At 41.3% G+C, this 14265-nt stretch overlaps 1 protein-coding gene across 2 annotated transcripts; it reads right to left on the bottom strand.

Annotated features, from left to right (window-relative positions):
* Positions 1–4658: 4658 nt before the first annotated feature.
* LOC125715433 (zinc finger protein ZFP2-like) lies at positions 4659–13779 on the bottom strand. 2 transcript variants are annotated; one of them, XM_048986938.1, is made up of 5 exons: positions 13604–13779; positions 8221–8370; positions 7981–8048; positions 7750–7884; positions 4659–7572 (listed from the first exon to the last, which is right to left on the bottom strand). In XM_048986938.1, the coding sequence occupies exons 2-5, from the start codon at positions 8342–8344 to the stop codon at positions 6841–6843; spliced, it is 1059 nt and encodes a 352-aa protein (XP_048842895.1). In that variant the 5' UTR covers positions 8345–8370; positions 13604–13779; the 3' UTR covers positions 4659–6840. The 2 variants fall into 2 exon arrangements, with proteins under 2 accessions (XP_048842895.1, XP_048842894.1); XM_048986937.1 differs by having other exon boundaries at positions 7750–7887; positions 13604–13778.
* Positions 13780–14265: the final 486 nt, after the last annotated feature.

The raw sequence follows: 14265 nt of genomic DNA, 5'->3' as shown, positions 1-14265 counted from the left end.
ACCTTTCTTTGTTTGGGCATGTAGTGCCGCCTTCTCCTGATGATCACTATTCACATTATAAATAGCTGCATTTCCACGTATTCAACTCGCATTGGCATGGTAATATGATGAACAACGCAACTATGAAATGTGATCCAGGCACCATAAAAGGGGGGGGGGGGGGGAGATGTGGCCAGGTGTGAATGGCTTATGCATACACATAAAAGTTGCTACATATTCGATGACAGGAGGTCAGAAATAGTGTCATGGGTTTTTCTTATTTATTTATCCAACTGAATCTTACAACTACACCATTTAGTCATCTTCATGTATCCAAGACTTTGGTGATCAGATATCTGGGATCAAAACAAACTGCCACCATTGCTTACTATGTACTTTTTTAATGTTTCTGCAAGTGTTCCAAACTGCATTTTGCAATGTCTATACTTTGATGTCAAATTACAAACTTTACATAAATCTGACATATTTACAAAGTATACTAAGATTAGTTTAATGCCAAAACAAATATATAATTTATTTGCCATCAATTAAGTTTACGATATTGAATGAAATGTGTGACCATGCCCCAGTTAGTGAAAATGTGTTCCCTACCCCTAGACCCCAGAGGATTAACGTTCGGTTAAATATTTCTACAATGGAAGTTTTAACTTCACTATCTGTGGTGAAATGTGTGATTTTATTACTTTTTAAAAGTTTCTGAAAAGTACGATTTAACCCCAGGTGGCTGGAGTCATAGTATGTACGGCTCCAGACATGAGTTGTATTCTTGGCAACAGGTATGCTTTTCACAAATAGTTTAAAAAAGACTATTAGAATGATATTCAAGTTTTACAAATTTATTACACAGGTATACATTTTGCCAAAGATACAGTTTAAAAAAACTATTGAAATTCTACTCCTGAAGCCAACACCTTATCATGGTGGAGGGGTTTGCATGTTACAATGATCCTAGGAGCTACGTTGCCCGGGGTCACCCAAGGCAAACAGGTCCTGGGTGAGAAACCAGATGAAGCGTGGCTCACAAGACCCCTTTTGATGAGAAAAATAATGGATCCACGATTTCCCTTGGCCAGATGTGGGTCACCGGGCCCCCCCCCTCGAGCCAAGCCTGGGGGTGGGGCTCGAGGACGAGCGACTGGTGGCCAGGCCTGCACCCATGGCGCCTGGTGGGGTACAGCCTGAGACCCCTCCAATGGGCTCACCACCTGTAGGAGGGGCCATAGGGGTCGGGTGCAGTGCGAGTTGGGCAGTGGGCAAAGGCGGGGACCTTAGCAGTCCAATCCTCGGCTGCACAAGCTAGCTCTAGGGACATGGAATGTCACTTCTCTGACAGGGAAGGAGCCTGAGCTGGTGTGCCAGGTTGTGAAGTTCTGACTAGATATAGTTGGGCTCACCTCAATGCATGGCTTGAGCTCTGGAATCAGTCTCCTTGAGTGGGGTTGGACACTCTTCCAGGGAGAGGCACCGGGGAGGGGTGAGCATACTTATCGGCCCCTGGCTGGGCGCCTGTACATTGGGGTGTACTGCAGTGGAGGAGAGGGTAGCCTCCCTTTCCCTTAGGGTGGGGGGATGGGTCCTGACTGTTCAGAATACCCACCCTTTTTGGAGTCCTTGGAAGGGGTGTTGGAGAGTGCTCCTCCTGGGGACTCTTGTTCTACCGGGGGACTTCAATGCTCACGTGGGCAATGACAGTGAGACCTGGAGGGGCGTGATTTGGAGGAACAGCCAACCCTGATCTGAACCCGAGCACTGTTTTGTTATTGGACTTCTGTGCTCGTCATGGATTGTCCATAATGAACCTTATGTTCAAGCATAAGGGTGTCCACATGTGCACCAGGACACCCTAGGCCGCAGTTCGATGACTGACTTTGTGGTCGTGTCATCGGACTTGCAGCTGCATGTCTTGGACACTCGGGTGAAGAGAGGGGCGGAGCTGTCAACTGATCACTACCTGGTGGTGGGTTGGCTCCGCTGGTGGGGGAGGAAGCCAGCCAGGCCTGGCAGGCCCAAGTGTATAGTGAGGGTCTGCTGAGAACGTCTGGTGGAATCCCCTGTCAGGAGGAGTTTCAACTCCCACCTCCGGCAGAGCTTGGTCTCGGGGGAGGCGGGAGACATTGAGTCCGAATGGGCCTCATTCCGTGCCTCCATTGTGGATGCTGCTGACCAGTGCTGTGGCCGTAAAGTGGTGGGTGTCCGTTGTGGCGGCAATTCCAAAACCCGCTGGTGGACACTGGTGGTGAGGGATGCCGTCAAGCTGAAGAGTCCTATTGGGCCTTTTTAGCCTGTCGGACTCCGGAGGCAGCTGACAGGTACCAGAGGACCAGGTGTAGGTAGGTGTAGGAGTAGTTTGGTGAGGCCATGGAAAACGACTCCTGGACAGCTTTCAGGAGATTCTGGTCCACCATCCGGCGGCTCAGGACGTAGAAGCGGTGCCACATCAACACTGTTTATAGTGGGGATGGGGCGCTGCTGTACTCAACTCGGAACGTTTTGGGTCAGTGGAGGGACTACTTCGAATACCTCCTCAATCCCACCAACATGCCTTCCAATGAGGAAGTAGAGTCTGGGGACTTCCCTATCTCTGGGGCGGAGGTCACTGAGGTGGTTAAAAACCATTCTCCCTCTAAATCTTCGGCCGCGAGGCCGAATCTTTCCCCTTGGTCGCACCAAACATGACGGTATCTACAATCTCTGTATTACCTCTTACTGTTAGGCCTACTACTTTTAGTCCATGCACAAAGCTTGCTATATCCCCCATGTCCGGTTGGGGGTGTGGTACTCCCAACATGTATCTCTTTTCTACTTTTAAGGTAGTTATGCGTGGAAAGACAAAATGTCAGTTTCGATTTATGCGTGTTTAACTTTTCTTAGGATTCTTTAATGAGAATACAATGTGTCAAGTTTTAGGTTAGCACTGATTATCTTCTTTCTTAATTATGTCGAATGTCTATTTGATGCAAGTCACGGTGTTTTCTTTTATCTTCTGGAAGTTGTTTGCACAAACAGAGAACGGGGTACGTTACAGTTGACCGGGATGACCTATAGGGGGTGTGTGTAAATGACAGGACAGAGACCAGGGTACGTTAGACCAGGCCAGTTGACCGGCATGACCTATGGGGGTGTAAATAACACCTGTATGTGAAAACTACTCGCCCCCCAACTTCAAAAATAGCTCTTTTCTTCAGATAACCGCACATTAAAGAAAAGGTGGGTCCGCTTTACCCCACTCACTCCCTCCCCTGCCAGTTTCACAGACACACACACACGGACTGCTGTGGGGGGTGCAAAGTATTTATTGGAGGTAAGCGTCAAACACACCTCTCATTCTACAGTATGCTCCAACCCATTTTCCCAGTTTCTTTCAGAATTATACAACACTGGGATAACGTCCAACAGCGCTCTCAGAATCTCCAAGTCCTTTGCAGACACAGCCAGCCTCAGATGGTAGTAGAATTCCTTATCCATAACATTTCGAGACTCCGGACCGCCGGGGACATCGCTCACTTTCCAACAGTACTAGACCAGCAGCAACCCCAGCATACGGTCACACTCAATCAGGTAACCAGTCTGCTCACCACCGCCAGCCACGTACCGGGTCAGGCTACATGGTGAGGCATCCTCATCCTCCTCTATGTGGACAGCCACGTACTAGCAGGCTTTCCGGAAAGCATAATATGCAGTCTCCGGCAACCACATGGACCTAGACGGACACCTCCCCATCACATACTCAATGGTCAGAGGCTTGTCCCCGATCATGTCAATAATCACCATAGGACAATCATATTTCGGTACAGACACACTCATGAACAACTTCACCCTCATAACATGGGCTCCAATACCATCAGTCAAATCCCACTCGTATTCATAAGCACCCATATGCCAAGCCATTTTCTGCTTCATATCACTTTGACAAATGTCAAAATAAATAAACAACAACACTACCCACTACTCATGACGTCACATGACCCCTGTCCCCATGACCTCTGTGACCACACCTGTCATTTTGACAAATGTGACCTCCGTGATCTCCAGGTCGTAAATCTTTTTGCCTCAGTGACCTCTGTGACCCCACCTGTCATTTTGACAAATGTGACCTGTTTGATCTTTAGATCATAAATCTTTTTGAAAGAAGTGGTATTCCTTATCATGTTGGCCAAACAATATCACAAGGATTAATTAACATTCTTTATTGTCAGTCTTTCCAATGAAGAATGGTATAAAATTGAGAGACCTCAAAACTCTCTGAAGATGGTGGGTTCACAAGGTAATTTATAGTGTTAAAAGAACCATGGAATTCCTCTTATTCTTATCTGCAAAGTATGTAGCTCTAGTCAGATTTGCTGCATCACTGAACACTTTAACTGAATTTTCCACAAGATCGTGAAAGATGTGAAATCTGTCCTTCTTCCATTTTCATTCAGTTTGCCTATAGCATCATCTCCATGCCCTGATGCTAGCTTTCAGTCATGGTTGTGGTTTATGGGTTTTTTAATTTTACAAGGGGCAATATTATCTAAAATAGATGTATATAGGGAATTGAAATAATATTATGGAAGATAAAAATTTGAGATTCTCTATTACTATTTTAAATAAACTGATCTTGTCCCTTACTGAAACTGTAGGTGAAGTTCCCGAAAATGACTCAAGTTGAAACCTGGTAAGGTAAAGTTTCTTTAATAGGCAAAAGAGAAAGTAAAATGAACAGACTGTCCCCGTCCAAATTCTGGTGATACTGAGCCAATAAAACAGCAGTATATATACACACCTTTTCCAAGCTTCCTCAAAAAGCCTGCTGGTAACTGATTGGTTATTTCACTGAAAAGAAATTCTATCAAAAAAACTTGTTAACAATGATTGGTCGATACTTCCAGTGGTGTATTAATTATAATTGGTTGCTACTATTTTCTTTAACCACTGACCTGAGAGAGATTGGTATGGCTTTTATCATTCTATTGTAGGTCTTAACAGAACAATAAAGATTTCCATTATTATCAATAAAATGAGCAATACCCCAAACCCTTTTGGATCTCCATTCCGATCTAAATACAGATTTCCTGCTGAACAATATGTAGCTGTTATTCCCACACATGTGTTATGTGGTGTGATGTTATGTTTGTATATTAATTCAGTAAAGAGGGACTTGCTCATGGAATTCAAAGACCTCAATGAAAGTCGCAACATATTACAAAGTTTATTTCACTCATTTTATGAAAAATCACGTTGGAGACAAAAGAAAGTGTCTATTTTTAACAAAACATCTCAGCCATTTCAATTTCAAGACACCATTCATATCATCAAGATTAATTACATGCACACTCCAATCTTCATAGTTTTTAACTACGTCATCTTTCCGTCATCTTTACCATCAATTTCAAATTGACGGTATTTTTTGCTTTATTAATTTTTACCAATATGGCTAAAGAAAAGGCTGAGTAAATGAGTCTGGCCAAGCTCTCCATTTTGCATCATAAGACCCACCCAAAACTTGTCCTCTGCAGCCACGTGCTTAGAATAGAATTATATTTGTTTAAATTATTCCAAATCTTCATATTGCAGTTTTTTTTCCTAGAAATAACAATCCCCAAGTATTTAACCTCCTTGTCGATCCTTATATTATATAGTGACTGTAGGGGATAACCATGTAAAGCTAATATTTCAGATTTATTTAAATTCAGTTGTAGGCCAGAAGCCTTCTAAAACTGGTTGACTGTAAGGCCAATGGAATTTGACTTCCATTTTTTAAAAGCAAAGTTGTATCATCTCCCAACTGGCTTTTTATTGTCTTCCCATCACATTTATCCTTCAATATAGCCGTTTCTAAACAAAATAACATTTCTGCCATATAAACAATAACTACCACATCCTTGACATATACTACTCTTAATCTCAAATCTTGAAAAAGTGCCATCTCTGAAAGCTATTGAATTATTAATTCCATCTTATAGCATTTCAATTAAGTTTATAAACCTCTCTAAAAATCCAAAACAATGCAGTTTTCGATATGAAAGGATGTGCAACAGAATCAAATATTTTATAAAAATCCAAAAATAAAACGAATTCACTGTCTTGAATCACAGAGCTATAATCAAGTAAATCTAAAACAAGTCATGTTATGAATTGACCTTCCATTCAAAAATCCTGATTATGTCTATTTATGGTGGAGATTCCTTTCTTCAGCCTAGCAGCAATAGCCCCCGAAAGTACTTTGTAATCAGTATTAAGTAATGTGATTGGTCTCAAATTGTCCAATATACTTTATTTCTACAAGATTTAGCGATCAGGAGTCGGTTGCACAAAACACCTTAAGTTTTCCCCTTAACTATGACACTTAACGTTTAATTTCTCCTTAGCCGAGTGATGTATTTAAGGGTGGTGCACAGAATCCTTTTAAAGGTTTCCTTAGCTAAGGGAAAATCTTAAGGGATTTACTGCAGCGAAAGATATTTTAAGGCAGTAAAATTGTACAGTTTCCATGGAGACCATTTGTTTGCTTGCCCTTACGCCTGCTTGTGATACCTGTTATCGCCTCCAGTGTTAATTTCGTTGACATAAATGTTGATGAGAATAAAACCTGATGACCTTTGCATGACTACAATTGGAAAGAAGAAAAAAACGTGATTTAAATATGCGTTTAAGGACAATGATAAAATATATTAATCTGACAAATATAAATAAAATTTTTAAAGCCGGACTTTGTCCCTACTGCATCCTTATCTAATGAAAATGTGCACTGTTCCCCCTGCATGGATTAGATGGGTTTCCTGAGTGGACAGAGCTCTGTTTATATCTGTGACCTAATCTTATTTACATTGATTAAACCTGCTCCGAGCAGGCTGATGCTTACATATTGGTTGCTGTGTCAAGTGTGTGAGTCTGCTGGTGCCTCTCTATATGTTCTAATCGACTGAAGCTCTTCCCACACTGGGAGCACTGGTAGGGCCTTTCCCCTGTGTGAGTCCACTCATGTCTCTTTAGGGTTCCTGACCGACTAAAGCTCCTCCCACACTGGGAGCACTGATAGGACTTCTCCCCTGTGTGAATCCGCTGGTGTGCTTTTAGGGTTCCTGAATGACTGAAAGTCTCCTTACACTGGGAGCAATAGAAAGGCTTCTGCCCTGTGTGAATCCGCTGGTGTGCTATTAGGTTTCCTGAATGATTGAAGGTCTTCTCACACTGGGAGCATTGGTAGGGCCTTTCCCCTGTGTGAATCCGCTGGTGTGTCTTCAGAATTTCTATACGACTGAAGCTCTTTCCACACTGGGAGCACTGGTAGGGCCTCTCCCCTGTGTGAATTCGCTGGTGTATCTTTAGGTGTCCAAATCTACTGAAGGTGTTCCCACACTCAGAGCATTGATAGGATGTCCCCCTTGTGCAAGTCTGTCGGTGTTTTTTAGAAGCTTTGTTTATAGTCTTCTCACCCTGTGAACCTCGTTGAGCTGTCAGTGTGTCTGTACTCCCATCTTCCAGGGTACCGAGTGTGTCTGTACTGAGCTGAGCAGCACTGGGGCCAGCAGAAGTTGTGGAACACTGGGTAGTTTTGACAGATCCAATCCTCAGTCGTTTCATATACTCCTTGGTGGAGCAGAAAACGAACTAAAATTATTTTCAAGTCAGACATTAAACTATATTTACGTGCTTTTCTGGTGTGACCTACTGTTGGCTGCCTTTGAGATTAACAAACAAAAATTAAACCACTTCAGAACAGACAAGTGACATGGGTGAAAAGACCAAAAATACACTCCATTTCACCTTGTTGGGGGTCTCATTTGTGGTCTCTTCACCCTGTGATATCAGGCATTCCCTCTCCTCTTTCTTAACCTCTCCAACACCCTGCTGGGAAGGTTTTGGGTTCATGCGGAAGCTGGTTATATTGTGGGAAGGTGTCTTCTGAAATCAAAATTAAACACCATGAGACTGTGCCAGTTAATCAGAGTGTTACAATGCACAGCCAGCAACAGTCTGCATCAAGCACAAACAGACCCTCATTCCCTGGTCTGTGGGTCTCCTCTGACCAGGCAGCCTGGATGGAGGCTGGAAACTCCTGGATGCTGAAAACACAAATTAATGTTTCACACAGAATGCACCACTTTAGGGCATATCCACAACACTTCAACTTAGTATTCGAATCACATCTATGCTTTAATGACACTGATGAATTCTTGACGCCATGTGTGAAGGTATCACCCATCAGGGCGAAAGCCCTCTGATCAGTTGTTTCACCTCGACTCGCCATGTGGCGCGTGCTCCTTCTCAGAAGGTGGGGAATCCACTCCTCCTCTGAATCACTATGTTTGTCATTGCCCGGCCTTTCTGCCATCCCTCTCCTGAATCGGTCTCTTCTCATGAATGCTGTGGTTGTGTTATTCAACTCTAGAGATAGTGGGGACAGTTGGGTATTATCACACTCTCAGTATTCCTGGGAGCCTGACTGCGGTGCCTGAGGCCAACCGATGGCCAACATGTCCTAGTGGTTCCTCTTCATGTAGCACACAAATTATTTGAGCTAGGTCATAAGAAACAAAGTCGATTTGGGTGGGGGATGATGATGATGATGGTATTTCATAGCAGGCTACTCTGCCACAGAATGTCACCACCTTCCCCCCCCCCCATCTAACTCTGGACTCTGGTTGAGAACATCCTACAGAAACCAGTTATTGATATTTGTCCCTTATTGATGATGCAGAGGGGCGGCAACAGTGGTTAGCACTGTTGTCTCACACCTCTGGGACCCAGGTTCGAGTCTCCGCCTGGGTCACATGTGTGCGGAGTTTGCATGTTCTTCCCATGTCGTCGTGGGTTTTGCTCCAGGTACTCCGGTTTCCCCCCACAATCCAAAAATATGCTGAGGCTAATTGGAGTTGCTAAATTGCACATAGGAGTGCATGCATGAGTGAATGGTGTGTGAGTGTGACCCCCATCCTGGGTTGTTCCCTGCCTCGTGCCTAGTATTTTATAGCAGGCTAGTGAGGCACAGCATACAGAAACTGAAAATGTACCACAACACCCCATTGTTAAAAATTATACTATTTCCCCATTTTATTAGTATTGGTACTTTAACAGAACTCCCTATACGTTGTGCAACAGTAGGTCAGCAGTGCTCTACTTTGCATGCAGCGAGAGGGAGCAAAAGAAGGCCAACTGTGCTTTCCTCTGAACCTGCAGCGTTCATAGATAATAGAGTAGTGATGGGCAAAATTACCTTTTTTGGGACAGTTCATTTGATTCAGTTCATCTAAAAGATTCATTATGATTCGTTCAGTGGTACTTCCTGCTTGCATAAATAGATCTGAAACACTTGTATTCCAGTGTCAAAAAAAATTGCCTATTGTTTAGACTAAAAAATGCTATGAAGTAAGCTAAAAACCACCAATAAGTCATATGAGAATAATATTTGTCATTGAACTATAGCCTAAGTTTTGGCAACATTGTATTTAGTTACTCAAGTTGGTTTAAAACTAACAACTCACACAGTCAGCTAATAAATGCAAACACTAATAAACCTTGGTTAATATGTGACTGAATCATTTGCAAATGTCACACCATTGCAGGACAGCCATGGCTGCAAGTACAAGTGATGTTGCCTACTGTACACATCTTATCAAAAATGTGAACATACAAAGCAAAATATGGCATTATTTCACTTACGTTGCTGACAGTCAAGCTCACAGGCACTGCAAAGCTTGTGTGTAAAAGATGCTTTAACGCAGACAAAGGGAGACAACATGCTGAACTTGGAAAAGCATTAAACAGACATCTCAACTTATTTGAAGAATTTAAAGAGTAACAGGCTTGTCCCTCAAATGCAAGTCAAATGAGTGCGATTAATTTTGACAAGCAAACTTTTTACCACTTCAGTCTGAGAAGCAAAATTAAGGGCAATGATAGCTTTACTGTTTAATTTGACTTTTTATTTACAGGTAATCTATTTAGCTAAGCTACTCATGGCACACAGTACATTTGCGTAAATATTCTCTGTTACTAGAAAATGCACTGAATAGAGTGCAGAGCTCTGCCAAGGAAGTGTTTTGCTGGTTATTAGTACAAATTTAAAGAACTGTGAAAGAAATCACATAAACTGAAGTATATCCTAGAAGTGGCACATAATGCAGCAACCAAAAAAAAAAAAATCAGTAACAGTACAAATTTCTAAGTGTTCATTTATTAATTGGCGTACATCATTATTTATTGCAATGTTGTTACTGTTTAGAGATGGGCCAATCTACATTTCTTCAGTTCTGATCCGTATCCGATACAAAACTGCCAAAACCGATACAGGTTCCTATACAAAAGCCCTTTTTACTTTAATATTTTATTTCATTTATTTACATTATATACTTAAACAATTACTATTTTAAAGTACTAAATACCAATAAAAAATGTATGCTAAAAAATCTTTAATTAGGGTACCAAAACATATATACAGTGTTAATTTAGCCAACAAAAATTGATGTATTAAGTATTCGTTGACAACCTTTTGTTTCATGACTAAATTGTAACGACAACATAACTGAAAAAGTGTTTGACAACTAAACTTGCAGTGAAACCTTTTCCTGAAAGTTTGTTATGCTCTGACAAGTAAAGACTAGACTAAATTGCTGCCTCTGTTTGGGCAGACAACCTTGATCAGAGTAGCCAACTCAAAGTATTGACTGTTATGCTTTTTAACCATTTACATGCATGAAGCTGCAAGAGCACATACCAATTCTCTATGCCTCCATGCATCTTTCTCATTGGATGGTTTATTTTTCCTGCTTTGTGAATGTCTGCGCAAATGCCAGCTTCCAGTATGACTTAAATGACGCTAATGTCACTTTTTGTCATTTGAGTAATTTTAATGTATTATGTACTTTCTGTGTTTGAAGAAGGTTTATTGTAAATTGTGAAGATTTTGCACACTGTTAAATGGGTGTTTTACTACCCTAATAAAAATTATTGCAGTATAAAATGGCCAAACAGTTAAATATGATGGGTGTTTAATGCCCTAACAAGTATGAAACAGGGAAATGTACATTTCTTCAGTTCTGATCCGTATCCGATACAAAACTGCCAAAACCGATACAGGTTCCAATACAAAAGCCCTTTTTACTTTAATATTTTATTTCATAGGCTTCCAAAATGGCCAAACAGTTAAATATGATGGGTGTTTAATGCCCTAACAAGTATGAAACAGGGAAATGTATTAGTATGTCTTGTTGATGTATGCAGTAAATAAATACAACCCGTGAAGGAAATGTGATTGTACTGTACTTTTTCCTAACAAACTTTAGGCATTCATTTTTATAATGAAAGAATTATTGCAAGTCAGTAACCCATTCCCAGCCTAGATGACCAAGTGCCATAGGGTATGCATCTGTATAAAGTATTATTACTTCAAGATAACTTATATAGTCAGAAGAAATATCTTTCTTCAAAATCTAGTTCAGTATCATTAACCTGTCTGAGAAAAATATGACTAAAAAATCTGCTAAAATTAAACCTGAGTTCCACTGACTAAATCTTAAAAAATTCCTTGGTAAGATCCCACATAGAATATTGTGTGCAGGTTTGGTCACCATACCTTAAAAACGACATCGCTACCTTGGAAAGGGTGCAAATATAGCGCTACAAGAATGATTCCTGGTCTTAGAGGAATTTCTTATGAGGAGAGGTTAGCTGAGCTCAATCTGTTTAGCCTCGAGCAAAGGAGACTAAGCAAAGACATGATCCAGGTATATAAAATTCTAACAGGTCTGGATGCTGTTCAGCCAAATGGCTACTTCAATATTAGTTTAAATACTAGAACTGGTGGCCATAAGTGGAAATTAACGGGAGAACATTTTAAAATGAATTTGAGAAAGCACTTCTTTACATAGTGTGTAGTTAGAGTATGGAATAGTCTTCCTGTTAATGTAGTGCAAGCTAAAACTCTGGGTTCGTTTAAGTCAAAGCCAGATAAGATTTTAACAATTCTGAGCTATTAGTTAAGTTCTCCCCAAGCAAGCTGGATGAGGTGAATGGCCTCCTCTCGTTTGTAAATTTCTTATATTGATTTTTTCTTCATATTGCTCATTTTGTGTTGCACAATTGCATGCGCTTTATTTAGTGGGATTTTCCACTAAACGCTACTCCCACCTTTCACAACTTTGTTTTTATAAAGATTGCAAATCTTGATGTTAAAAGCGTAAAATACTTCCAGATTGTCACCCTCGTATCTGATGTTCTTACGCTTGTCCTGCTGCAAAGGGTATGTGCATGATGTCACAGCAGACAGAAGTCACTGCGCTCAAATCCACCGAGTCAAAAAGCTGTCATGAGATTGACTGTACAAACAGATTTAACACAAAATAGGGAGTTCTCTTTTTAGAGACTGCCGAAAACTAAATAAGAAAGTACTGGACATGGATTGGTCACGTATGGCCGATACCCGATCCATCAAATAGGTTTGGATTAAAAAAAGGTATTAAGGACGTTATGAAAATTCTATATTTTTTTCTATTTTTAAGATAACGAATGCCTCAGTATTTTCCAATAGGAGCTGAAAACATCCAGCTTGCCTAGAATTGTTTCCTTATGGCCCAACTCAATTATTTCAAAAGCATCAATAAGGGACAAATATCAGTAACTGCTTCAAGTTTGGTGCCTGTAGGATTAGAAAACCACCCTCCCGCCTAGAATTTTTTCCTTACGGCCCAGCTCAAAATAATGTCAGCTACAGGAAAACGGAACATTTGTTAATCCTCAAGGTGCATGTCTTGTATCTGTATTTTAGATAGTAGAGGAGGGACGAAGTGACGTCATGGCTGGCCGACTTGCAGTATAGCTTGTCATGTCTTGTATGAACGGGGTTTTACAGTGAGTAGTGAAATTTCTGTGACTTAATTACTTTTGGTGTGTGGTTCGTTGTCATCATGTCTAGGTGCGATGGTACCGACTACAAAGTTACTGGTCATATTATATGAAAAGAATAGAATAGAAAAACATTTAAGCAGAATGAATACAGCGAAGTGTCAAAATATTCAACTAAATAAATCGCTTCTTGTGACTGAAGGCGACTGTATTTGCACAAACGAGCATTGTCGAAAATCATTACTGTTTTGTTTTTCTATGAAAAAGTTGTTACTGTCACATTTACAACGTTTCTGATGCCCCAGCTAATCTTAACTAAAGGTTTCATTGTAAAATACCATAATAAACAAGTAATGCGACTTAAATTAAATATCTACTGAAGGCAAAAAAAGTTACAGCGAGCGACTGTTTTTTTGCCTTTAAAAAGAGCGATTTAACTGGAGGCAATCAGTGGCAGGGGGCAATACTGAAGCACAACACCGAAAACTAAAGAACTTCCGGCAGAAAGCGAAACTAGACAGCTACATTAGCACCACAGATTTTCCACCCCAAAACGCCTTACTGTGACTAAAAAGTTGTTTCCCCAAACGGTATTTTTCCTGCGTCGCGTTCAGCCGTAATTAATCTCAAAACTGTAATGTCTACCGACCGCTGCAGCTTCACGGAAAAAAAAAACGCGTCCACACCCTTTTTAATTCACTCGCGATTTCCTGAGGGTCTCATATACTTCATTCAAGCTACCGAGCTAAATGAATAAACATAGTAAATGGCAATCTACCTGACGCGTTCTGTGTCTTGTATCACAAAGCTGGATTCATTGCATAGCCAATTAACTTTGAAGACAAGTAGCAGTAACTGATTTTCGGTAACACGACGCTGGTTCTCTTCTTTTGGGACCGGTTTATGTGGCACTACGCGAGCTCCAAAACTACAGTAATGAAGTCTTTTCACATAGTGCAGTGACGTCATATCCGCAAGGGTGAAACACGGCTGAAATGTCAGCACTCCAATTCCACAAGGGATTGTGAAGCCAGAGTGACAGCACTGACAGTCCAGTTTATCCAAAGCCAATGGCACCGATCCCCACCCAGCTCTACACCTCACACTATAGGTCTAACTGAGCTCTATAGGAGAAAGCTCTGCAGCCTGCCATAGCTCTTTCTACCCTAGGTACTAACAGATATCCCATGGCTTGAGAACGAAGCAAGCGTGGAGGGTTGTATGAGGTCAGCAGATCACTAAGGTATTCTGGTGCAAGGCCATTCACTGCTTTATAGGTTAACAGAAGTATTTTATAGTCTGTTGGAGAAAGCGCCAAAGCTTTACACTCCAACTCTGCACACACTATGAATTATGAGACAACACACTTTAAAGTTTTACTTGCACAAGGGTACCCACACTCTCTGCAGTGTGAGCTACAAAGGGTGGTTCTCCTTGGCT

Source organism: Brienomyrus brachyistius, chromosome 20, assembly GCF_023856365.1.
Source record: "Brienomyrus brachyistius isolate T26 chromosome 20, BBRACH_0.4, whole genome shotgun sequence".
In the NCBI taxonomy this organism is placed as follows: domain Eukaryota; kingdom Metazoa; phylum Chordata; class Actinopteri; order Osteoglossiformes; family Mormyridae; genus Brienomyrus; species Brienomyrus brachyistius.
This window is presented reverse-complemented; position numbering and strand designations above follow the sequence as displayed.

What these genes read in the sequence shown, in the direction of transcription:
- LOC125715433 (XM_048986937.1), bottom strand. Translation starts at nt 8,344, where the DNA reads ATGAGAAGAGACCGATTCAGGAGAGGGATGGCAGAAAGGCCGGGCAAT. An exon ending in GCGCCACATGGCGAGTCGAG is followed by an intron (nt 8,049 to 8,220) that starts GTGAAACAACTG and finishes TTGTGTTTTCAG; the next exon opens with CATCCAGGAGTTTCCAGCCT. An exon ending in CAAATGAGACCCCCAACAAG is followed by an intron (nt 7,573 to 7,749) that starts GTGAAATGGAGT and finishes TGCTCCACCAAG; the next exon opens with GAGTATATGAAACGACTGAG.